We start from the raw sequence: 23,805 nt of genomic DNA, 5'->3' as shown, positions 1-23,805 counted from the left end.
ATCATCATCATTAATTAGTTAAACATCTGATTAAACTAATTAAAAATTGCAATCATTTGACAGCCTTAGTTGTATCATAATACTTCACAACTTCACTGAATCATGATGTTATGTTTTCAATTCCTTGATGGATTCATGCGTGCAAAAAAGTGAGATGAAAGGCTTGCACACATGAAAAAGCCAAGTCTTTGTCCCACACCCACTCGCTCTGTAGGGAGAAGTAATCAACTCTGACCCACTGCTGGTTCTGCCCTCACAGAAGACACACTCTGGCCTTCACGCCCTCCTCCGCAATTCAGGGGAGGATTTCACGCTTGGTCTGTGGCGGGACGTTCCCAGTACATTAGAAGACAAATTCTGATCCACATTCTGCATCATGAAGCACACATTGTCCTGGGTAATGTTGTAAATAACTGCATAATCTGCATATTTAAACCACACCACCTGTTTGCATAAGAAACTGTAACTCTTCGCTCTACTCCTGAATTTGTACCCAAAGGGGTGAAAATGTGTCAAAACATGAACCCCACAAAAACAAGGCAACCATGTGACCTCTATATTGCAGCTGCATTTATTAATTTAAAATGATCCATAAAAGCTGATATATTGCTATCTATCTTTAAAATAAACGTATATTACAGTATCCAGATAATATATCACAGTAAAACCACCCAAAGCAGTTATAGAATACAATACAGTACATCTGTTGCTGCTTTGGGTAGTTTCCCCATCAACAGTGGAGAGGCGTCCGGGGGCGTGGCTAGCATGTAAAGACGGCCTGTCATTGGCTGGCTGCTGATACGCACGTGCCTTGCTGTATATGTATGCCTGCTACCCCTTGAGTTCACAGGCGCGAGCTTCAGTCTGGCAAAGAAGAACAGTGTAGTGTTGTTGTTACTTCAACTATTATCGATTACACTGAAAAGATGACGGAAAAGACACAATTTTTGTTCTTTTTGCTGCAACTTTTCACGGTTGGACTCTTGCTGGGGGTGAACGGTAAGTATCCCCCCTCAAGCACGCACACACCTTTTTTTTGTTTGTTGTGGTTCGATGGCTGTTTAAATCGTAGCTGTTTTTAAATGTATCGTGAAGGTGGGTTGTTTTTGTTGCTACTGCTGCTATTTTCCTCAGTCGTTTCCTTCTTGTTAATGGTGTCTTAAAGTCAAGTGATAAGTTTCATTTTGCCACTGCTGATTCAAAATTGTAAGCTTCCGGTCGCTTGTAGATGATAGGTTGGAGGGTCATTGCTTGGCTCGGAAAAAGCAATTTTTAAGAAGCAGTCGGAATATAAGTCTTTCGTAGTATATCGTTGGAGTGTAAAGCTAAGGGCAAAAGTCTTCGATAGTGGGCCCTTTTGGGTCACATGACCGGTCATTATGCTTGTCTAGTGTTAACGTCATGCCATTGGCGTTTTGGCTTTGTTGTGCCCTGAATGCATCAACACATGTAGGACGCTGGACCATAGAAGGGAAAAAATGGCCTGATTTCTCTCTCTCTCGCTCTCCCGACTTCCTTTTCCTCTACTCACACAACCCAACACATGTAAACAAAAAACACTGTGCTGAATGAAACACTTTTCCAAATTGAAAGTCAGGTGACATTTTCCTGTTCCAGAATGTGCTCAGGAAGAGCACCTTTATTCATAAAGAAAACACTAACAACATGCACAAATGAAAGTGTTGAACATTACAAAATCAAAGTGTGCCCTTAGATAATAATATGGTTGACAAGACACTATTGCCAGGAAAAACTGTTATTTTTTTGGAGCATTTTTTTGAGTTTTTTGCTTGCTGGTGGAGCTAAAACTAAATTTAGTTATTGGCATAACTTGAATTGGCTTGGCAGGTTTGAAAAATGCTTTTCTTAATTTTTCTGCCTCACTCTAAAATAAAATAGTAAAATAAATAAAATCAGTGGTGAAGCGATGGGCTTGTCAAATGTGTATACAATCAGATTGGTTCCATTTTGGGAGCAGCAACTTCCACTTGGTTATGTGGAAAAATTATGTAAAATTATGTTAATATAACATAATTTTATGACTTATTACTTGTAGAATTCCATTGAAATAAAACACAAACTCTTAAATAGGTGCTGCACAACCAAAAAGTAATACCTCCTTGGTGCACATTTTGCTTTAGGTAGTCGGACCCTTATTACCATGACAACTAGATGTACATAAGTGCTCCAAAACTTGATTTTCTTCTGATCAAATCCATTCTTTTGTGCAATTGAATGGGCTCACTGTCATACAGGAAAGGTGGAAAATCTCGTTCTAGTTGACATCTATGGGTTTTTAGAGCAAATTTGAGCGATATTTGGACCTTGATTTAAAGCTGAGGTTCCAACTGGAGAAAAACAAGCCCAAAGAATGATGATGCCACCACCATGAGTCACTGTGGGTATGGTGTTGATATGTTGATGCTTTGTAAGCGTATTCCTGCAAAGCAAAAACATCCCAGCCTGACTGAATTTAGCAAAAAAAAAGTGTGCAGGAAAATGTGATTCAACCTTTTTGGCTTTTAACGACAAGAATGCTTACACAAGGATACTGTATTTGAATATTGGTGTTGGACCATTTGTCTATTTTAATGAGTACACTAATCCCTACATGCATGCACCGGGACATGTAGACTAGGTGCACCCAAACCGACTGACCTCACCGATGAGTCACTTTCAGGCTCTAGCCAACACAGACATGTCACTGAACCTCCCACAGCTCATTGGAGTGTTTTCAACTCTATTAGAGAGAACCTCGATGTGGCTATGTTGTGCTAAATGTTTACAAAGAGTAATTGGCGATGACTGTGTGGAGAGGCAGTAGGTTATCTAACTCAGGTGGAAAATGGTGTTCTTGTTGGGTTGTTTTTTTTTTCACCCAACAACACCACATAAGGCAGTTGAAGTGAACCCAGGCTAAATATAGCAAGACGCCTGGCTGGTTGTCATCCGTGACTTCTTGCACTAAAACGTGTACGCACCTCAGTTGGTATTAATGAGAGCTATAATGGATGTGGTGTGTTTACATTCTACCATCCTGTTTGTCTGACTGATGTACAGCTTTCCTTTTGTTGGTGTGGTCGTCTAGATCAGTGTTTTTCAACCTTTTTTGAGCCACGGCATGTTTTTTACGTTGGAAAAATTTTTACGGCACACCAATAACCAACATTATTTGCTTCTGTCAGCTTTTTCCTGATTACGGACTCGCCACAGCAGATCCTTTTGATCCGCATACTAATTTAACCAACAATGTTACAAAATGTCACCACTACCGCTCACGTGCAATTCTAAGTCTGTTAGAGGAACGAGGCAATCAGCTACGTGTTGCCACACGGACGAATATTGCTCTGCCAGTCTTTACACCAATGACACGCGACAATGACATAATATTTGCAGAAAATTATTAATACATGTTAATTAAAAAAAGTGATATTGAATAATTCCTCACGGCACACCTGACGATTTCTCACGGCACACTTGTGTGCCGCGGCACAGTTGTTGAAAATCACTGGTCTAGATCAGTGATTCTTATAATGGTGGGTCGTGGAGCCGTTTTCAGTGCGTTGCCAGTGAAGCGTTGCCTTTCGCTAAAAGGCAAATGTGTAATGAACCGACATCTTTGAATGCACCACACATATGCGCTATTGGGAAGTTTTTGTTGAAAAATGTTGACGCTTGTCTTGAGGGTTGAGACAAAAAAGTTGAAAATCACTGGTCGAGGTCGGTGCTCCGCATCCTTTTTTGCTGCAGTCTTGTTTAATTGTTGGGACTTATGAAATCTGTTTGATTGTTTACACAGACTTGGGGTAATAGAAGTGTGTTGGGTGCAAAAGTAACCAGCAGGTTGTCATCAAGCATTGTAAAACAACGCTTACATGAAGCAGTGAAAATATACTCATCCCCACTAGCTTCCATTCAGGCTCTATAGGTTTCGATTTCAACCTGTTTAGGTTCACGTGAGATTCCGCATACATAATTTTTTTAGATATTCACATTCGGCATCGAGAATGGTTGGATGGATTTATATGGATATGGCCTACATGAGTCCTTTCAAGTGCTCACCAGAATATCATCTAATTTAGGAATCTTAATGACTCCAACCTGAATAATTTACCCTCCTCACCAAGTGCAGTGTCAGAACGGATGAAACGGTAAAGATGTTGTGGCACCATTCCGGCCTCTGTTTGCATTCAGTGACGTCGCTTCATAGCAAAGCTTGTTTTGTTGATGATGCGTGACGCCCATGTGTATTTTTAGCAGCTGGGTCTCATGTTGTGTTTTTTTTCGTGCTGCAGCAGATGGCTGTGCAGTAGCTCTTACAGATTACACAAAGCTCACCTGCAGCTGGAGCCCCGCTGAGCCTGCTAATGGCCAGGCTGAGGTTACTTGAGGCTCTCCTCGTATCCTCATTGACATGTGCTGTTCTGATAAAAGGCATGCCACCAGAGTGGATCGCCAAGCACCTCGCAGCCCTCGGGACTTGTTTGTGTTTGTGTGAGACACATTCTCACCTTTTTGGAAGAAGAGCAGCGTTCCCACAGTCCCTGCCAGGCTCTCCAGCATGCAAGTGTGTGCATGAAGAAGCAGAGGGCATAGCCTCCACTGTGTTCACGCCTCAGGACACATCACATAGAAGAAGTTGTGACGTAACCTCCTTTCTCTCGTGGAAGTTTGTTGATTTATTTGATCTTTTAGTGGTACATAACAGCACGCCATATTCATGGTCGGTTTTAAGGTCACAGTTCAGTCCGTTGTGTACAGCATGGGAACGATATGCAAAACCATAAAACATTTCATACAATAATTAACTTTACCTTTATTCCAGTGTGTCCTACTGTATGAAAATATTGTCCCATGCTAGTCTGCAAGGGTAACCTTCCCATGTCCTCCCAAATTTCATGACCCCTGTAGCCTTCACTGGTATTTACTTATCTTTATCCTTAATGGGGGTCGTGACAGCCGACTGGTTTGAGACCAAATAAATGGCCAATATGGTGGGTGGGCTCCTTTCCGCTCTCTGGGCTTTATATGATGTTGAAGAAGTTAACTTTTCAAGAAATTAATCTATAGGAACTCCTTTGTAGCACGATACCTTGTTAACCCTTAGATGCACGCAAAAACTAAAATTTCTTAAAATGTATAAAAGGTAAGTTAAAAATGTGATATGATAGCAAAAACATGTTTTTTGAGGAATACCTGGAATATGAAATATGAATATGAAATTTTCATTACAAAGATATTTCAAGAAAACAACCTGACCGGGTCATTTTTGACCCACTTATGGAAGGTTGGGGTAGTAACACAAAAACTAAAATGTATAAAAGGTAAGTTAAAAATGTGAATGTTATGGTAGCAAAAACATGTTTTTTGAGGAATACCTGGAATATGAAATGATGAAAAATTTTCATTACAAAGATATTTCAAGAAAACAACCTGACCGGGTCATTTTTGACCCACTTATGGAAGGTTGGGGTAGTAACCCAAAAAATAAAATTTCTTAAAACGTATAAAAGGTAAGTTAAAAATGTGAATGGTATGATAGCAAAAACATGTTTTTTGAGGAATACCTGGAATATGATATGATATGAAAATTTTCATCACGAAGATATTTCAAGAAAACAACCTGACCGGGTCATTTTTGACCCACTTATGCATCTAAGGGTTAAAGGAGGATCGTCTGTGCATTTTCACAGAAAAGCGCAAAGTATGCTTAACTGTGACACTTCAGCCTTTCCGCATCTTTTTTGTTCCAACCTACTGATGACTCTCTAAGATTCTCTCTGAGAACATCCTGTTCGAAGCCTTGCAACAGCAAGGTACCCTCGATGAATTGTTGGGTGTTGAAGAGGAATGTTTAAATACCAAATTTAATTGACACTGAAGTTTGTTATATTCTTCCCCCTGACATCACAAATGGACACAATGTCCCACTGGTACCTCCGCATCATATGATTTCCCGTTTCGCTCCTCATGCCTTCAGGATTAAGTTGTGCAGAATCTTGCATCGGGCCAAGACCGAGACCGTGACTCAGTGTGAGCGAGGAGAATGACCCGTGGGAATGACTTGTTCTGCCAAACACAACCTCTCATAACTTCCCGATCTGTCACTGCGATTAGAATCAACCCAGGCGCTGGGTGAGGTTGTTGCTTTAACCACAATATTCAATGCTCCATGCATCAGGCATGACTTTTTTACTTTTCATGTGGAACTCAGTAAAAAAAAAAGAATATAGTATGATAGGACATGAAATAATTTTCCTATGTGAGTTATCTTTTCTACTTCCTTTAAACCAACACTGACATCCTAACTGGGATTTTCCAGCCGGCTTCAGCAGTTCAACCGCCTTGACTGACTCATCATGAATCTTTCATGAAATCCATATGGGCCATATTTTTTTTCTTCAATATTGCCTCTTCAGCAGGAAGGGAGGGTTTGTTCCTTCCTGGAGATAAACAAGACATTGGGATAAAGGTGTCCTTGTGGTGCCAGCAACAGTTAGGAGAGAAACAGCTTGAAGGTTGCAGCACTATTAAGACAAAATATCTACTTGGAGGCGCAGTCTATTGCCTTAAATAGCCTTGTCTGGCTGTGCGTCTAAATGGATTACCATTCATTAAATCTGCCCCTGTTTGTAACTGTGCCTTATTTTACACGTCAGATTTAAATAGAACTGCTAAGTGACACCTGCTAATTACAGCATGTCCATTTGTAATTCCATTATCTCCTTCACTACTACCACAATGCTGTGCTGTGCAGAGCACTGGCATGACACTACTCTCAAAAGGTTCTGGATTTTTGGCATTTTGAGTGAAATGACAGCATGAACCTAAAATGCACAATAACCTCTTACAGGTGACCTTTATTCTGAACTTCTATAACATTTCAACAGCAAAATTAACAGGGACTTTTTTGTCTATTCATTCATTCATTTTTTACCGCTTGTTCTCATGAGGGTCGTGGGGGTGCTGGAGCCTATCCCAGCTGATTTCGGGCGAGAGGCCGGGTACACCCTGGACTGGTGGCCAGCCAATCACTGGGCACATATAGACAAACAACCATTCACACTCACATTCATACCTATGGACAATTTGGAGTTGCCAATTAACCTAGCATGTTTTTGGAATGTGGGAGGAAACCGGAGTACCCGGAGAAAACCCACGCATGCACGGGGAGAACATGCAAACTCCACACAGAGATGGCCGAGAGTGGAATTGAACTCGGGTCTCCGAGCTGTGAGGGCTGCGCGCTAACCACTCGACCGACGTGCATGAATATTAAAATAACTAAAATATTGTTTTATTTATTTTAAAAATGTGTAAAATATACCAAAAAAATGGGGCTGCACGGCAACAGAGTGGTTAGCGCGCAGGGCGCCAGTGCACGGCGACCAGTCATTAACATCACATCACCATGGTAGGTTGGATTGCAAGATTTATAGTGTGGGAATAGCATTTAAAGTGTGGTTCCAAGGCTGCCTTCTTTTTTACTTGTATTAACGGTGTGCGAGTGGTTAGCGCGCAGGACTCACGGCTAGGAGACCCGAGTTCAATTCCACCCTCGGCTGTCTCTGTGTGGAGTTTGCATGTTCTCACCGTGCATGCGTGGGTTTTCTCCGGGTACTCCGGTTTCCTCCCACATTCCAAAAACATGCTAGGTTAATTGGCAATTCCAAATTGTCCATAGGTATGAATGTGAGTGTGAATGGTTGTTTGTCTATATGTGCCCTGTGATTGGCTGGCCGTCAGTCCAGTGTGTACCCCACCTCTCGCCTGAAGACAGCTAGGATAGGCTCCAGCACCCCCTGCAACCCTTGTGAGGATAAGTGGTAGAAAATGAATGAATGAATGAATGCTGTTGCAAACTACTAATGATACTCAAAGCTGAGTGGCCACTTCCCTCTGATCCATCCCGGTTGAAGCGTCTGCCACCTGTTCCATCAGTTTTCAAGCATTTTAGGTTCATTCTGAAATTTTATCCACACACAAGGTTGTGTGTGGTTTGGGAGAAAACACAACAATATTCAGGAGCTGGCCTGAGAACAACATGTCTTTGAAACCTTTTTAGCATAGTTTCTATAAATAAATGCGTACTTCTTCAGTGTTTTCTTTGAGGTGTGGAAGCTAAAGCTGTGAGAAAATGAGGCCGTGGCTGATTTTAGCATGTTTTGGAGACACTGCAGCTCAAACCATCAATTTGATGCTTGTGGTCCAAACCCCAATAACAATTATCTAAATTGTAATTGTTAACTTGGCATGAGCCTGCGTGGATGAAGCTCCCACTTCCTGTAGCTGTATATTTCCAGTCTCACCAGATGAAATGAAAAGATGAGTATGACTGACTGTAGACTGAATTCTCCCCGTTTCCAAATTCATTCATTTTGAAAGGTACCTCCTGGTTGCCAAGTCACACGCCGCCTGTTGAGCACCATTTGGGCAGCCTGCTGCCAAATGGTCACGTTTAGCAGCATTGAATACCCTGGAAGCATGCAGTCCTTTTGTTGTATGCATACTGACAGAGTCTGCTGGGTTTACTCGGCTCTTCGACCAGATGATCCATTAGTGGAGGAAAAATATTTTTAAAACACCACAAGAGCTAAAAAGCATTTTAGTGAGCACAAATCCAGCTGCTAGAAACATCTGCCCCAAAGTACCCCACGTCATTCATGCAGTATTGCAACAGTTCAGTAATAGAGGGGTACGGGTTCATGTATTTGTAATTGGATTTTGCAGTACTGTTCGGAGGTGTACAGTACAGGGTTTCCCGCGAAGTACACATTAAATGAGGTACAAGTATAACTACTCTGTGAACAAATACAGTGCAGGCCAGCCTTTGGCTAGTGGGAGTCGGAGTCAGTGATTTGTGCTGAGGAGAAGCCAGAGCTTGAAAACCATGTTCTATTTATAGTTTGCATTTTGTTCTTCGGTGGTACTGAAACTGAACAGAACGTAACCTTAAAACAGAGGTATGATCGAACCCTGGTCATCGCTTACTGTTACGCCCCTAGTTGCAATCAGGTTTTCATCTTTGTTACTGCATCAACATTTTATATCTGTCCATTTAGTTTAGACCAGGGGTCTCAAACTCAATTTACTTGGGGGCCACTGGAGCGCGGGTCTGGGTGAGACTGGGCCGCATCAGGTTTTCCAAAAAAAAAAACCCAAAAAAACGCATTTATTAAAAAAAAATTTTTTTTTAACTTCGCTTTGGTTCCAATTTTCTACAATAAAATCTCTGATAAAACATTCCACTGTTCTCAAATATCTTTATTTTTCTACACAAAATAAGATGAAAAATAAATAAACAAATCAAGAATAAAGAAAATCAATTAGTAATAAATAAATAAATATAATAATAATAATAATAAAACAGCAAATAATAAAAACTTAAAAAACCACATATAGTTGGTGGGTAGACAAATTATTTTTTTCAGATTAAAATGAACAAAGTATTATTAGAGCCCTGTAGACATGACAAAACACGACTATAGTCACATTTATACTCTTTTTATTTACAACATATTGCGCAACTGCAGGGTCTTGAGACACATGCTAACTCACAAACTAGAGAGCTAGCGACCTAAACGGTAGCCTTCAAGTTATTTCCTTTAAACTTAAATAGCCAAAAACTTACCACTTCCACACGGATAGGGAGGATAACTATTAACAGTTATTTAACCTTTAACATGAACATTAATCAAACGTAATAATTTTTTCTGGGTACATGATACCATACAGCATCCATATCAAACTTGCGCGGGCCGCACTAACATTAAACTTTCATATCAAGGCGGGGGCCTCAAACTAGTGTCCGTGGGCCGCGTGTTGGAGACCCCTGGTTTAGACCAAGGGCTGCACGGCGTTTGAGTGGTTAGCACGCAGGCCTCATAGCTACGAGACCCGAGTTCAATCCCACTCTTGGGCATCTCTGTGTGGAGTTGCAATGTTTTCCCCCTGCATGTGTGTGTTTTCAAAATTCCCAAAACATGCATGTTAGGTTAATTGGCAACTCCAAATTGTCCATAGGTATGAATGTGAGTGTGAATGGTTGTTTGTCTATATGTGCCCTGTGATTGGCTGGCCCCACCAGTCCAGGGTGTACCCCGCCTCTCGCCCGAAGACAGCTGGGATAGGCTCCAAGCACCCTTGCGACCCTCGTGAGAATAAGCGATAGACAATGGATGGCTAGTTTTAGTTTTAGCGAGCTTGGGCCTTCATTAATGAGGTTCCTGCCAGACAGTAAAACAGGTTGACTGCAGTTTAATTATCAGGTTTATCAGGTTTTATAAAGAATGTGCATTTAACAGTGCAAGCTACAGCAGGCTGATTTAGTATTCTGACCAGATGCCTACTAAAAAAATTTGTTTTTTAAAAAAGAAGAGTGAGGAAGAAAAGGCATTTTTTTATATTATTTGAGCTCGGCACTTCCCAATTCAAGAGTCACCTTGAATCACCACGTTTCACTCTTTCCCTGCAGGTGATATCTGTAAGGTGAATGTTTGCTCTAATGGTGGAACTTGTGTGACCAGAGAAGGAGATCCATTCATTTGCATCTGCCCTGACGGCTTCACCGGAGAGACGTGCAATGAGACCGAGACAGGTGAGCCAAATAACGGATCCAAAATTCATTATCCGATAACATCAGGTTCACCCGCACAATCTAATGACATGTTGTTCAATCTGTGACCCATTTATTGACAAAACAAGTACAAATGTTTATATATTTGGTAATTACGTTGTTAAAACCAACTTTCTCCTCTCCCAAAAGGCCCCTGCAAACCCAACCCGTGCAAGAATGGCGCCGTGTGCAGCGTGACGGGCCACTCGCGCCGCGGTGACGTCTTCAGCGAGTACGTCTGCAAGTGCCAGCCAGGATTTGAGGGAGTCCACTGCCAGAACGGTGAGTTTGTGCTTCCTAATCATCAGAGACTCCTCAGAACATTTTGTTAAAGTTTTGCCCCCACCCCCCCACACCCACACAAACCCAGGAGTTGGAAATCAGTACAACTTCTGACATCTCAGACACTTCTAATAGAGCTTTTGCTTCTAATGCAGAATTTGTTAAATCAGGGGTCTCAAACTCAATTTACTTGGGGGCCACTGGAGCTAGGGTCTGGGTGAGACTGGGCCACATCAGGTTTTTTTTAAAAAAAAACAAAAAAAACCCACATTTATTAAAAACAAAAAAATTAAAAAAAACTTCGCTTTGGTTCCAATTTTCTACAAGAAAAGCTCTGATAAAACATTCCACTGTTCTCAAATATCTTACTTTTTATTTTTTTTACACAAAATAAGATGAAAAATAAATAAACAAATCAAGAATAAAGAAAATCAATCAATCAGTAATAAATAAACATAATAATAATAATAATAAAACCGCAAATAATAAAAACTTAAGAAACCACATATAGTTGGTGGGTAGACCAATTATTTTTTCAGATTAAAATGAACAAAGCATTATTAGAGCCCTGTAGACATGACAAAACACGACTATAGTCACATTTATACTCTTTTTATTTACAACATATTGCGCAACTGCAGGGTCTTGAGACACATGCTAACTCGCAAACTAGAGAGCTAGCGACCTAAACGGTAGCCTTCAAGTTATTTCCTTTAAACTTAAATAACCAAAAACTTACCACTTCCACACGGATAGGGAGGATAACTATTAACAGTTATTTAACCTTTAACATGAACATTAATCAAACGTAATAATTTTTTCTGGGTACATGATACCATACAGCATCCATATCAAACTTGCGCGGGCCGCACTAACATTAAACTTTCATATCAAGGGGGGGGCCTCAAACTAGTGCTGCGTGTTTGAGACCTCTGTGTTAAATGCTTACAAATTAACAATTTGGCCCCTGTTATTGCCTTCCAAAAACAGCAATGCAGTCTTCATCATCCATTGGCTTCCAACAAAAACAACGTGGCATTCGTTATCTATTCCCTTGCAAAACTAACAATGCCGCCTTCATTACTGATTCCAAAAACCAACGTGGCCTTCATGCTTCATTATCTGTGTGAGTTTCTGTTGTACCGATTTCCCGCCCCATGGACCTTCCTGAAAATCAGAAGGGTTGCATGATTGTAGCATCATTATTGGTTACAACTATACTGTAACAAACCAGTCAGCACAGCATATAAAGTATGCAAGTGTCTTTATCCATTCTTATGCATAGCATTTCAAAATAAGAGTTCTGCTTATCTTGTTGTCCACATGCACAGCTTGTCATCCTTATGGCGCTGCTTTTTTACACACGTCACCAGGTTGGTTGATTCAGGGTCAGCCTGACACAGAGAGAGCGTTCTACTCTGGTAGCAACATGCGCTACACTCTGATTGTCTCCATGTCACACACACACACACACACAGAGGCAGATGGCCACTGTTTGCTTGACAGGCTGCAGAATAACAGCAAAGGAATACAGGAAACCAAATGGGACTTTGATCATCTTTTGCCCTTTTTCATCCTATAGGTGTCTATGGGGCAGATTTAAGCTCAAGAAAAGGTAACCGTAGCAATGAACCGGAAGAGAGTGAGTGTGTGTGTGTGTGACAGTGAGTGTGTCCAGTTGCATCTTCAGTCTTTGATATCTAGATCTGCTCTCTTGCTTTCACACATGCAGTATGCTTTACTTTAAGACAAAAAAAAAGCAATAGAAGACGGCTTTGCTATCTCCACTATCTTCTTTACGACTAGAGAGGCACCTCCACCAAGGCCAAACCTTCCAAGCACCAAAATGTATACTTTGATAGGTGGCCACCTCCTGTGTATGCCTGGGTTTTAATCATTTATGCATTATTAACTACAGGAATGTCATCAAATATTTAAGCACTGACATATTTTTATATCTATCTGTCTTGCTCCACAGTGCTACAAAGTCAGAGTATAATTTCCCAGAGTACAATTTTTTTTGCTTTTTTTTGTGTGTACATCTCCTCCAGCATTGAGGGAAAACCTCCTCAAAAAAAAGAATATAAAACATATTTCATCTTGTTGGGATCCTCAGGTTGTTGAATGGGGAGCCATTAATGTCATTAATTTGACTACATCCTTGTGTGCACAGCCCGGGGCACCCCCCCCCCTCCATTCTTCTCATGTCCTCATTGTGTTGTGACAGTTTAAGTGCCGTCTCATTCGTGCTGGTGCGTGGGCTCCTGGCAGACAGCTCCTGCTTTGTCTCGCTCGCCGTCTCACACGCACACACACACACACAAGCTGGGGGTGGTGTGACTTGTTGACTTGTAGTTTTTATTTAATATACACCCCGACAAGCGTATATGGACAATACAGATGAAATGTGATCAGCTAGTTTGTTTGGGGGGTGGGCAGAAAAACATTGGATAGACATGTCTGTCATGTTTGGATGAGAACTGATAGCACACGTAGCCTCCTGTATGTGTGTCCAGGAAGTGGTGGTCGCTGCTGAGCGCTCCGCCCCACGTCAGCGCCCGCTCCTATTGCCGAGTGGAAAAAACTGTCAGTTAAGTCCTGACAATGTCACACTTGCTTTCAAGGGCCTGGCTGCCAAATGTCCCTAAAAGCTAATTTTTATGGCAATCCCGGAGTACAGATGTGTGCGATAAAATGTCAAAAGCTTCCATTTCACTTTCTTGACCTCTTAATGCAAGATTTTGTGCTTCCCTCTTAGTTGTCTTGGGATGTTATATTATCACATACTACAGTATTAATTAGCCCTGTACCCCAGAAACCGCCCATGAATGATACGGGAAAAGGCCAAAATGATACTGTGTCAAAGCCCAGGGCAGTGATACTGATAAAATATAGAGTTTAACCATGTCCAGTATCAGCCCCCGTAGCTGTCCACTCAGCTTTTTTCTGAATGGCTCATCAACTGCAAGAATGAACGAAGACTGGTAGAAAGTATTCCCCCGCCTGAGTTAGACAAATACGTGTCTATGTTTATTTTATCAATAATAGTACGTGATAATAAGCTCATGATTAAATACTATGTGATAATATCATCACATGGTTTGTCTGGTATCAGGCCCAGTATCATGCCCCCGCGTGCCAGTATCAGCCCTCGACCTATATATCTGATAACCTATAAGTACAGTAGAGCCGTAGACGTGGGATGCAGGGAGGATAATAAACAACTTCATGAACTCTAAACACGTAACTTCTGTAAAGTATTACAAAACAAGTGTTGCTAATCATGCTGGGAAGATGGGAGCACACCCAGAATGCCTTGCGGCACCTTTTTGTAATAGAGTACCTGATGGTAATAGCATTATTTCTTTTGACACAGGGAGTGACTTAAGTTGAGTAATGACATCCTGCCATTTCTGATTAACAAACTCAATGCAAGTTGGGTTTTGGCCACTACTTACTACGCTCAGGTTCATGACAGCTTCCAGTGGAATTACGTTGACAAATTACTTAATTAATTAATTAAGTTGAAACATGAACAAATACTTAATGTGATACAACATCACGCACACTGTACCTCCAGCGGCACCCAGTTAAGTTGAGTTTGAGGCCCCTGCCATTAGGGTGCCTGATTTGGAACAGAGACATCACTCCCTACATTTTTTGTGCTCTGTTAAGCATATCCGAAGACTTACAAGTCAAGACGTAAAACCTTGCCAAATGGCCACACGGTGACCTCCCCTAAGCATGCGCCATAAAACTTGATGACATCACATCCTTAACTGGTCTATCATTCATTTGTGCTAGTTACTCCCAAAGTGCTAATCACTTTGATGGAAACGGTTTCTGCTTTCTGCCCCATTCTTGTCCTTTGGCATTAATTATGCTTGTTAGTACTTTCACAACACACCACCACAATTCAGATTTTTAAAACAAGCTGTGAGCTGTCAATCACTTGCAGGACTCTGCAAGTTTTTGACTCCCGAGTTGTTCTTATAGAAGCTATTTATGTCTTGGCAGCTCTTTACCAGAGATGTATGTAGGATGGATGCGTGGTGCAAACTACTATGCATGTCACGTCTGGAGCCAGCGTGGTCTAATCTTCTACCCATAAAGCCTGGAGTACACCCCCACTTTGCCATAGCAAAAGTGGGTGTGTTGATTAGAGATGTATAATTTTCTTATTTTTATGCTGTTTGCGGGAGGAAGAACCAGGAATAACTTTGCATCAGTTTGTTACATTACGACTGTACTGCTGAGCCAGACAGTTGCTAGACACTCTAGCTACCAGAGTTTTGGTTGTTTTGCTGAAATCTGGTTGAATCCCCGCAGAGCAACGTTGCGCTAGTTTAACATGAGCACATCAGGCTTGGAAATATTGTACATACGATAGCTACAACATTTTTCACAAGAAAAATCAAAGGCCCAATACTGGATGGAAAAGCTCTAATGCAGCCATCACCAAATGGCAGACCTTGGTCTGGATCCAGATCCAGTGATGGCCCTTTAAGGACCCATCTGTGACCAATTAAAGTGAATACAAAATATAATATCAATCATGCTTGCGGACCGACCACAGCGGTAGTTTGTGGGCGTTATTACGGTATTTCAAATGGGCCAATGAAATAGTTGGTTTATGAGCCAAGCGAATGAGAACCATGACTTTCTCAAAAGTAAGAAAAGTTGATGGAGTTAAGGGAAAAGTAATGAATAGACCAATATATGTTGATTCTTCCATAATCCAGCACGAAAGCATTGTCTCATATGCTCTGAAACTATAGAGCGAGACAACCTGACAAAGCAAGTATCTGCAGTTCATCAATGATGTTGGCCCATAGCATATTGTGGCGCACATTCAGAAAGTATATGCGCTTGCAGCTCATTTTTACCAGGTGGAACCAAAGTGTCACTGCATGCACACTCTTTTATTACCTACACTGGGGTGTCTTGTTTGTGCTGACCCCTCCTCTGGTTGCCAGATAAATGGATTAGAGTGTGTGGGCCAATCCTCTTTAGTGTACAGATGGACCATCTTCCTTTTTAATTTCTGGTGAGGGGACTGGTCCCAAACTAGCATTGTCTAAAAATGGCCAATATTTGTACTCAGCAGCTACATGATGTCTACCGCAGGACACTAGTTTGAGGCCCCCGCCTTGATATGAAAGTTTAATGTTAGTGCGGGCCGCACAAGTTTGATATGGATGCTGTATGGTATCATGTACCCAGAAAAAAATATTACGTTTGATTAATGTTCATGTTAAAGGTTAAATAACTGTTAATAGTTATCCTCCCTATCCGTGTGGAAGTGGTAAGTTTTTGGCTATTTAAGTTTAAAGGAAATAACTTGAAGGCTACCGTTTAGGTCGCTAGCTCTCTAGTTTGCGAGTTAGCATGCGTCTCAAGACCCTGCAGTTGCACAATATGTTGTAAATAAAAAAAGTGTAAATGTGACTATAGTCGTGTTTTGTCATGTCTACAGGGCTCTAATAATGCTTTAATTTTAATCTGAAAAAAATAATTTGTCTACCCACCAACTATATGTGGTTTCTTAAGTTTTTATTATTTGCCGTTTTATTATTATTACTATATTTATTTATTACTGATTGATTGATTTTTTTAATTCTTGATTTCTTTATTTATTTTCATCATAAATTAAGATATTTGAGAACAGTGGAATGTTTTATCAGAGCTTTTATTGTAGAAAATCAGAACCAAAGCACTGAAAAAGTTTGTATATTTTTCTGTTTTTAATAAATACGTTTTTTTTTTTTTTTTTGAAAACCTGATGCGGCCCAGTATTGCCCAGACCCTAGCTCCAGTGGCCCTCAGTTAAACTGAGTTTGAGACCCCTGGTCTATAGCATCTTTAAAGGGCCCATATCTTACATTTGCAGGCTGTTGACAGCCAAGAGGAGAAAAATGCAGATTTACCCCGTACACAAGATTTATGGAGTGTTTTTATAATAAAGAAACTTAGCGCCCGACTGGGATCCAATGTCATTTTTAAAAGTCTCCTTTAAATGAGCAGGATAGGTTGGCAGGTCTGTAATATGGTCCATTACTGCAAAAACATACAGTGGAGTTGATTAAATAGCAATAGTAACAGCCAGTAACTTTTAAAAAGTTTTAGTGTGATGAAGTCTTTAGTACAAGTGACAAACTGTGGATTTGCTGTCCACATTTTATGGCTTCTCTTTCCCATAATGACTATTTTAACCAGTGTGGATAGTGTTTATGACGCTTTTTTGTGCACATGAAAAGAGTGTCGTCATCCTAAGTACTACTTTACTGTACTGACAAGGGTGGGGAATTGAGATGAGTGGCCATTGTTGTGCTCTGCTTTTGTGTCTGTTTTGGCAATGGCGCCACCTTGTGGTGGTAGGGGATAGGTCTTCTCCCCCTGGTATTGAGTCTCAGACTTGACTCATTTACAGTGAATGTGCATGTGTCAAGGTTTTTGCCACATTGAGGGTGTGTGCTAATGACAAAACCATTCAGTCCCTCTACAATTTATTGACGTGTTCTCCTCTTAGAAGCCACATACTGTACTTTTGATTTGAGTCATATTATAAATATAAACCGCCACCCTGCTTATTATTTCCCTCAGCTGCAGCCTGGTTGGCATGGCATCGACTGACTAACATCTGTTTCATTCACTCCCACTTCTAACTTCTAATCTACTTTCATGGCCTGCAGACAACATCTAAGCAACGTTCTGTTGTTGTTTATGTGGTGATGATGTATACACATGTCGTATATTCCTAGATGTCAATGACTGTGCCGGCCAGCCGTGCCAGAACGGCGGCACCTGCAGGGACCTGGAGGGGGATTTTAAATGCCAATGCCCGTCGCCTTATGTGGGCAAACACTGCCAGCTGCGTAAGTACGCCCACTCAACGGCTTCCAGCTAGGAAATCAAACTATGCTTTTGTCATGCAGTTATGCATTTATTATAATGTAAATAAGTTTTATGCAAAATATAGCATTTTGAAATTTCCACCTTACTCTGATCACCCCACCCAAACAGGCTGCATTTCCTTGCTCGGTATGGAGGGAGGAGGCGTGGGTGAGTCCCAGATCTCTGCCTCGTCGGTCCGCTACACCTTCCTGGGCCTGCAACGCTGGGGCTCCGAGCTGGCCCGCCTCAACAACAAGGGGCTGGTGAACGCCTGGAGCCCCGCCACGCATGACAGGAACCCCTGGTTGGAGGTCAGACCCCTTTTAAGTACAGCGAGCCTGCTAGGTGCCCTTAACTGTCTTTCTTGAGGATGCTTGGAACGGACAAACTTGTGTGCACTTTTCAGGTCAACTTGCAGCGGAAGATGCGCCTCACGGGTATCGTGACGCAGGGCGCCAGTCGCGTGGGAACGTCTGAGTTCATCAAAGCCTTTAAAGTGGCCTCCAGCCTGGACGGCAAGACGTACACAGTGTACAGGACCGAGGGACAGAGGAAGGACCAAGTGAGAGCTCTTGTGTTGTGATGTGATGCGCCCATACTGATGTATGAACATGAAAGAATGTTCGATGGTTGTCAGGGGGGGCCGTAGGCCACGTTTCTGTCAGTATAATCCAATGCTGTTGTGGCTACAGATGTATTTAACATAGTGACACACACACACACACACGTGTGAATGACAGAGATGCAGCCGTGTCTCAAAGTTGTTTGCAAGTTGGCAAACAGGAGATGATACTAATTTGAATATAACACTGATTTAATGGAGTAGCAAAACAACTTTCCTTTCCTGAGTGAAGATAGATTTTTCTTGCACTATGGGGGGGGGGTGTATGATTTTTAGATATTTTTTTTTTTTCTGAGACTGTTCTCGTTCTAAATTTGTTTGTTTGGTAATGGTTTTATTTCATTTGAACATGCATCAGGTTACAATTGAGTGCATCCCATAATCAGTTCACAGTTCCACATGTCTAAAAGGAGTAGGAAGAAGCAAAGCTTATTAAATCCTACCCCTACATTTGATACTTTTACAATCATTAACTGTTACATTTGTTCACTTCCTGCTTTCCATAATACAGTTTAAGGTTTTTTTTGGTTTTATTTTAAATTTTTTTAATAATGTACCTCGTACTGAAGTACAAGGTGATATGAGCATCCAATGCCATAATGGGTACCATAGTAAGTGTCACTATAGTGATATATATAGCACATCATGACTGGTTCAAGACTCTTCATCCTTGTATTTAGCAAACATCAACTGCTTGTATTGTTTCTTGAATTGGCTCATCGTTGTGCATTGTTTGAGGTCCTTACTCAATCCATTCCATAGTTTGATTCCACATACTGAAATGCTATGGCTAGCATAACGTAGTCCTAGCATAGAAGTGTTTCAAATGTACTTCTTCCCTTAGATCATATTTCTCCTCTCTTGTAGAGAAGTATTGGATGACATTTTTAGCTAATTGGTTGTTTTTAGCCTTATGCATTATTTTAGCTGTTTGAAGATGAACTATATCAGCAAGTTGAAGTATTTGTGATTTTAGAAATAAGGAGTTAGTATGTTCCCTGTAGGCGGCATTATGAATTATCCTTACTGACCTTTTTTGCAGTACATTTTGTGAGTGAAGATTGCTTTTATAGTTATTAGCCCATATTTCCACACAATAAGTAAGATATGGTAGAACCAGAGAGCAATAAAGAGTGTGGAGTGATTTCTGATTGAGAACAAGTTTTGCTTTGTTCAATACTGAAATATTTCTGGCCACCTTATGTTGTATATTTGTAATATGAGGTTTCCAGCTCATATTTTCATCTATTGTGATCCCCAGAAATTTATTTTTGTTCACCCTTTCAATGTCCACACCATCTTTGTATAATTTGTATTTTCTGGTGCATGTCCTTTCTGCTGTTACCAATTTGGTAATAGACCCAAAAGATGCACATTACCCACCAGTGGATGCAGTTTAACATCCTCCACTGCTGTCCTCCTATAGATATTTGTTGGAAACATCGACAATGACGGCACAAAAACAAACGTGTTCGACCCGCCCATCATCGCTCAGTACATTCGCATCATCCCGGTGGTGTGTCGTAAGGCCTGCACCCTTCGCCTGGAGCTGGTGGGCTGTGAGCTCAATGGTAAACACACACACACACACACACACACACAGTCAACTGGTGCTTGTTTGCTATTCAACATCAAGTGGATCATTATTTAGTGCTTTTTGCTTGAAGATGACATCACTCCGTAATTAGGGAGTCTGTTTCAAAATGGTATGAATCAAACACACATGATCAGACGTTACAGCATAAATGACATAAAGATGGTGATGCTTCCCAGATCTGCCCAGCAGGAACAGCCTGTCTGAATATGCAATGTTCCTTTTTTGTGTGCGTTATATGTTCAGCGTTTCACCGCCGCTTGTGTTGCCTGTGAACGTGTAGTCTTCACATTCCACATGTCACTGTTCAACTCGCATGTCCGTGTCTATGGGTGGAGTAGTAGCATCCCCTTAATCAGCACAACTTCAATTCAGTTTTTTGTGTGACCAAGAAACTCTCCCACTAACACAGTCGGGCTTACTAAAAGCACTTTTAAACTGTTATTGATTCCAGCCTTTCTTCCAACACTCTTGGGGATCTTTGGAGAGTTGTTTTAAAATGGTGAAAGTATGCGCCTGCTACAAAATGGGTGACCTAATGCTGTTGCTTCTTTCATGTCTTGCAATTCTCGCTGTCCATGCATCATCATCATCACCATCACCATCATGTTTGCTGCTGTTTTTAATCACTGGTTGGCTGGCTTGCGTCGCTTCCTGTCCTTCTCTTGTCTATGATCCTGTTTTTTTTCCTCTCTCCATCTTTCCTCTTCTCCGTCTCTCCCTTTGCCTGCTCTCACATTCACAGTGTACTCAAACGCTTCAGGTTGCTCAGAGCCGATGGGCATGAAGTCCCGGCTGGTATCCGATGACCAGATCACAGCCTCCAGCACATTCCGTACGTGGAACATCGATGCTTTCAGCTGGTACCCTCACTACGCCCGACTGGACAAGCAGGGCAAGACCAATGCTTGGACCGCCGACACCAATAACAGATCAGAGTGGCTGCAGGTAGATTCTTTGGATAGATTGTTGTTTTCCTGCTGGGCTACAGGCCATTCCATTCCATTTTTAAAATGGAGGACTTTGTGTGCTCAGGTGGACCTGCTGTCCCCCAAGAAGATCACAGGAATCATCACGCAGGGAGCCAAAGACTTTGGCAATGTCCAATTTGTCTCTGCATTCAGAGTGGCTCACAGCGATGACGGGCGGTCCTGGATCGTACTGAAGGACGAGACCACAAAGATGGACAAGGTCAGTCCAAAGTGTTTTTTGTACCTTCGGTCCAGCCCACTTCAGTTCATCATGATAGAAAGGTGCCCGGGGTTCCAGCGTGTAGGCAGGATAACAACAGCTGCTGCTGTCTTACATCAGCATGGAGTCAACAAAGTTAGAATCAGTCAGATAAATACAGTGGCTACATTGGTTTTCTTTATTCATTTATTAATATTAATATTTATGGTCAGACGAAAACAAAGACACTTTTTCCCATTGGAAATAATCCATCCATCCATTTTCTAAACCGCTTATTCTCAGGAGGGTCGTGGGGGTATGCTGGAGCCTATCCCAGCTGTCTTCGGGCAAAAGGCGGGGTACACCCTGGACTGGTGGCCAGCCAATCACAGGGCACATATAGACAAACAACCATTCACACTCACATTCATACCTATGGACAATTTGGAGTCACCAATTAACCTAGCATGTTTTTGGAATGTGGGAGGAAACCGGAGTACCCGGAGAGAACCCACGCATGCACGGGGAGAACATGCAAACTCCAAACAAAGATGTCAGAGGGTGGAATTGAACTTGGGTTTCCTAGCTGTGAGGCCTGCGTGCTAACCACTCGGTCATCGTGCATGACTTGCCTTTCAATATTTTTTGACTAACAGGCTATAGTCAATCACAAAACAATGATCATTATTCATTCAGCTATCACAATTTGTGGACCTCGGACTCAGTGATGGACCTTTCTGGACCGGTAGCCAATTAATGTGAATGGGAAATTAATAACATAATAATGCTCGTGGACCGATTGCAGTGTAATTACTACAAATTTCCAAACCAAAATCTGCGTGTTTTACGTTGCCATGCCTTCTGCCCCGTTTAGATCTTCCCTGGCAACAGCGACAACAACGTGCACAAGAAGAACCTCTTTGAGCCGGCGTTCTACGCCCGATTCGTGCGCATCCTGCCGTGGGAATGGCACGAGCGCATCACCCTACGGATCGAGCTCCTGGGGTGTGACGAGTAGCCGACCCGCCTGCCTACCTTCCCATCTGCCGTCTTTTCTCTACCTCCATCACAATGCGCCAAGTCCTCCACTTCTTCTCCCTCCTCCTTCCGCACTGTCTCGCTCTCGGCCCTAGAGGGCAGCAAACACCATCGTTCAGAGAGAGGGGCGATTTAGTGATTAACCACTTCAACATCAGGCCACCCAACAGTAGCTGCCTGGGCTTAGAACCCCTAACAGGACCCCCAGACGGTGATGTATACAAAGTTTCCACTCCTCTTCTTCTTCTTTGTCTTCTTCTTCTACACTTGTGTTTGAGTAAATATTTGTTCAACCACAACATTTTCTGAGAGCTTGCAAATTGTTATCGTGCGGTTCATCACGTTGCAGACACAATAAATTGTGTCAGCTGTCAAAGCGGTGGCCAAAATGAAAATTTTGCTGACTCCACCAAAAAAAAAGTTATTATTATAGCTGATTGGCGTCGCAGTTAGTTGAGCAGCTGACTGTTGTTGATGATTTGATGTTTAACTCCTGTTTGTTCATTTGTCTCGTCTTTGACGGGCTGTTTGAAGCACACGGACATTGTTACTCTCTGAAGACCCCCCCCCCTAAAAAAACAAAAAACCCTGACACAGCTGTCACGTCAGCACTGACAAAGTATTCAAGCAGCAGCAAAGGCGCCGTGAATGCTACTGAAACATTTCACATTTCACCACTTTTATGGCACTTTTGATATGAGAACATTATGGAGGTAAACCAAGGTGGCTTCTTTTCCATTTAGAACTTAATGGCTTTTATTCACGCTGTCCTCCACAAGCTAGCAAGCAAGACTCCCTGCTGAGAAGAGCCAGGATAGCAAATCAAAGCGGATTTTTTTTACGCTCACACCTCCTGAACATCCCCTCCCACCCCCCACCTTCCTCCATCACCTCCTCGTCTTTTCCACCCCATGAATTATGAATTATGGGCTCGTGCAATATTATGCCGCGTTTGCTTTGGATAACGATGCGTATTAATGCGGTGTGCAGACGAGATGGCTTAAAAAATGCATGAAGGGGGAAGGTCGCCGATGTCAAACACTGAAAGACGCGGCAAGGTGCGTCCACTGAGACAATTCAGCAACACACATGTAAATATTGATATTCTGATATTTCCCTTCCTTTTTCTATCATTCTACTTGATATTGATGTCATTTGATGGTGTTTTTGTCCTCTTTCCTGCTATGATGACAATATGGACCGGTTCTCATTGATCCGAGTCGCGTGTTTCTGAGGCAAAGCCCTTTGTATTGTTTCAACAAATATATGAAAATAAATGTTTCAAACTTGCAGTTGTTTCAGAGATGTTCTTTTTATTCTAATGCAAATCTGATGACTGCAGCGTTTTCTGTTTTAAAAAGGTGCAAGATCAAACATGCCGGAAAGCACCAAGGGCCGTTTTAGCTGTTTAGCATTTAACCAACCGCCCCACCAACCCCACCACCTCCCCCAGGGGCCAAAGGTCTAATCTGCCTTTCCACCATCACACGCTCCTGAAAGTATCTTCTCTGCCTCATTACGATGTGAAGGTCATACTGGTAAGTATGTAAATACATTCACATACCTCTTTTTATTGAACTAACGCCAAGC

General features: G+C 41.9%; 1 protein-coding gene across 4 annotated transcripts; it reads left to right on the top strand.

Moving 5' to 3' along the window:
- Positions 1-837: 837 nt before the first annotated feature.
- Positions 838-23,507, top strand: mfge8b (milk fat globule EGF and factor V/VIII domain containing b). 4 transcript variants are annotated; one of them, XM_058075554.2, is made up of 11 exons: positions 838-999; positions 10,475-10,597; positions 10,766-10,897; positions 12,480-12,512; positions 17,659-17,772; positions 17,921-18,102; positions 18,198-18,353; positions 19,840-19,984; positions 20,771-20,955; positions 21,043-21,198; positions 22,052-23,507. In XM_058075554.2, exons 1-11 carry the CDS (start codon positions 927-929, stop codon positions 22,193-22,195), a joined length of 1,443 nt encoding a protein of 480 aa, XP_057931537.2. In that variant the 5' UTR covers positions 838-926; the 3' UTR covers positions 22,196-23,507. The 4 variants fall into 4 exon arrangements, with proteins under 4 accessions (XP_057931537.2, XP_057931536.2, XP_057931539.2 ...); XM_058075553.2 differs by having other exon boundaries at positions 20,753-20,955; XM_058075556.2 differs by lacking the exon at positions 12,480-12,512.
- Positions 23,508-23,805: the final 298 nt, after the last annotated feature.

The sequence above is a fragment of the Doryrhamphus excisus genome, linkage group LG1 (genome assembly GCF_037039965.1).
Source record: "Doryrhamphus excisus strain RoL-2023G ecotype Guam linkage group LG1, RoL_Dexc_Guam_v1.1, whole genome shotgun sequence".
Classification (NCBI taxonomy): Eukaryota; Metazoa; Chordata; class Actinopteri; order Syngnathiformes; family Syngnathidae; genus Doryrhamphus; species Doryrhamphus excisus.
Note: the sequence above shows the minus strand (reverse complement) of the source record. Positions and strands in the feature narration are given on the sequence as shown.

Coding starts and splice junctions, on each gene's coding strand:
- mfge8b (XM_058075553.2), top strand. CDS start 927: ATGACGGAAAAGACACAATTTTTGTTCTTTTTGCTGCAACTTTTCACG. Junction 18,354..19,839: donor AGGGACAGAGGAAGGACCAA/GTGAGAGCTCTT, acceptor GTCCTCCTATAG/ATATTTGTTGGAAACATCGA. Junction 20,956..21,042: donor ACAGATCAGAGTGGCTGCAG/GTAGATTCTTTG, acceptor TTGTGTGCTCAG/GTGGACCTGCTGTCCCCCAA.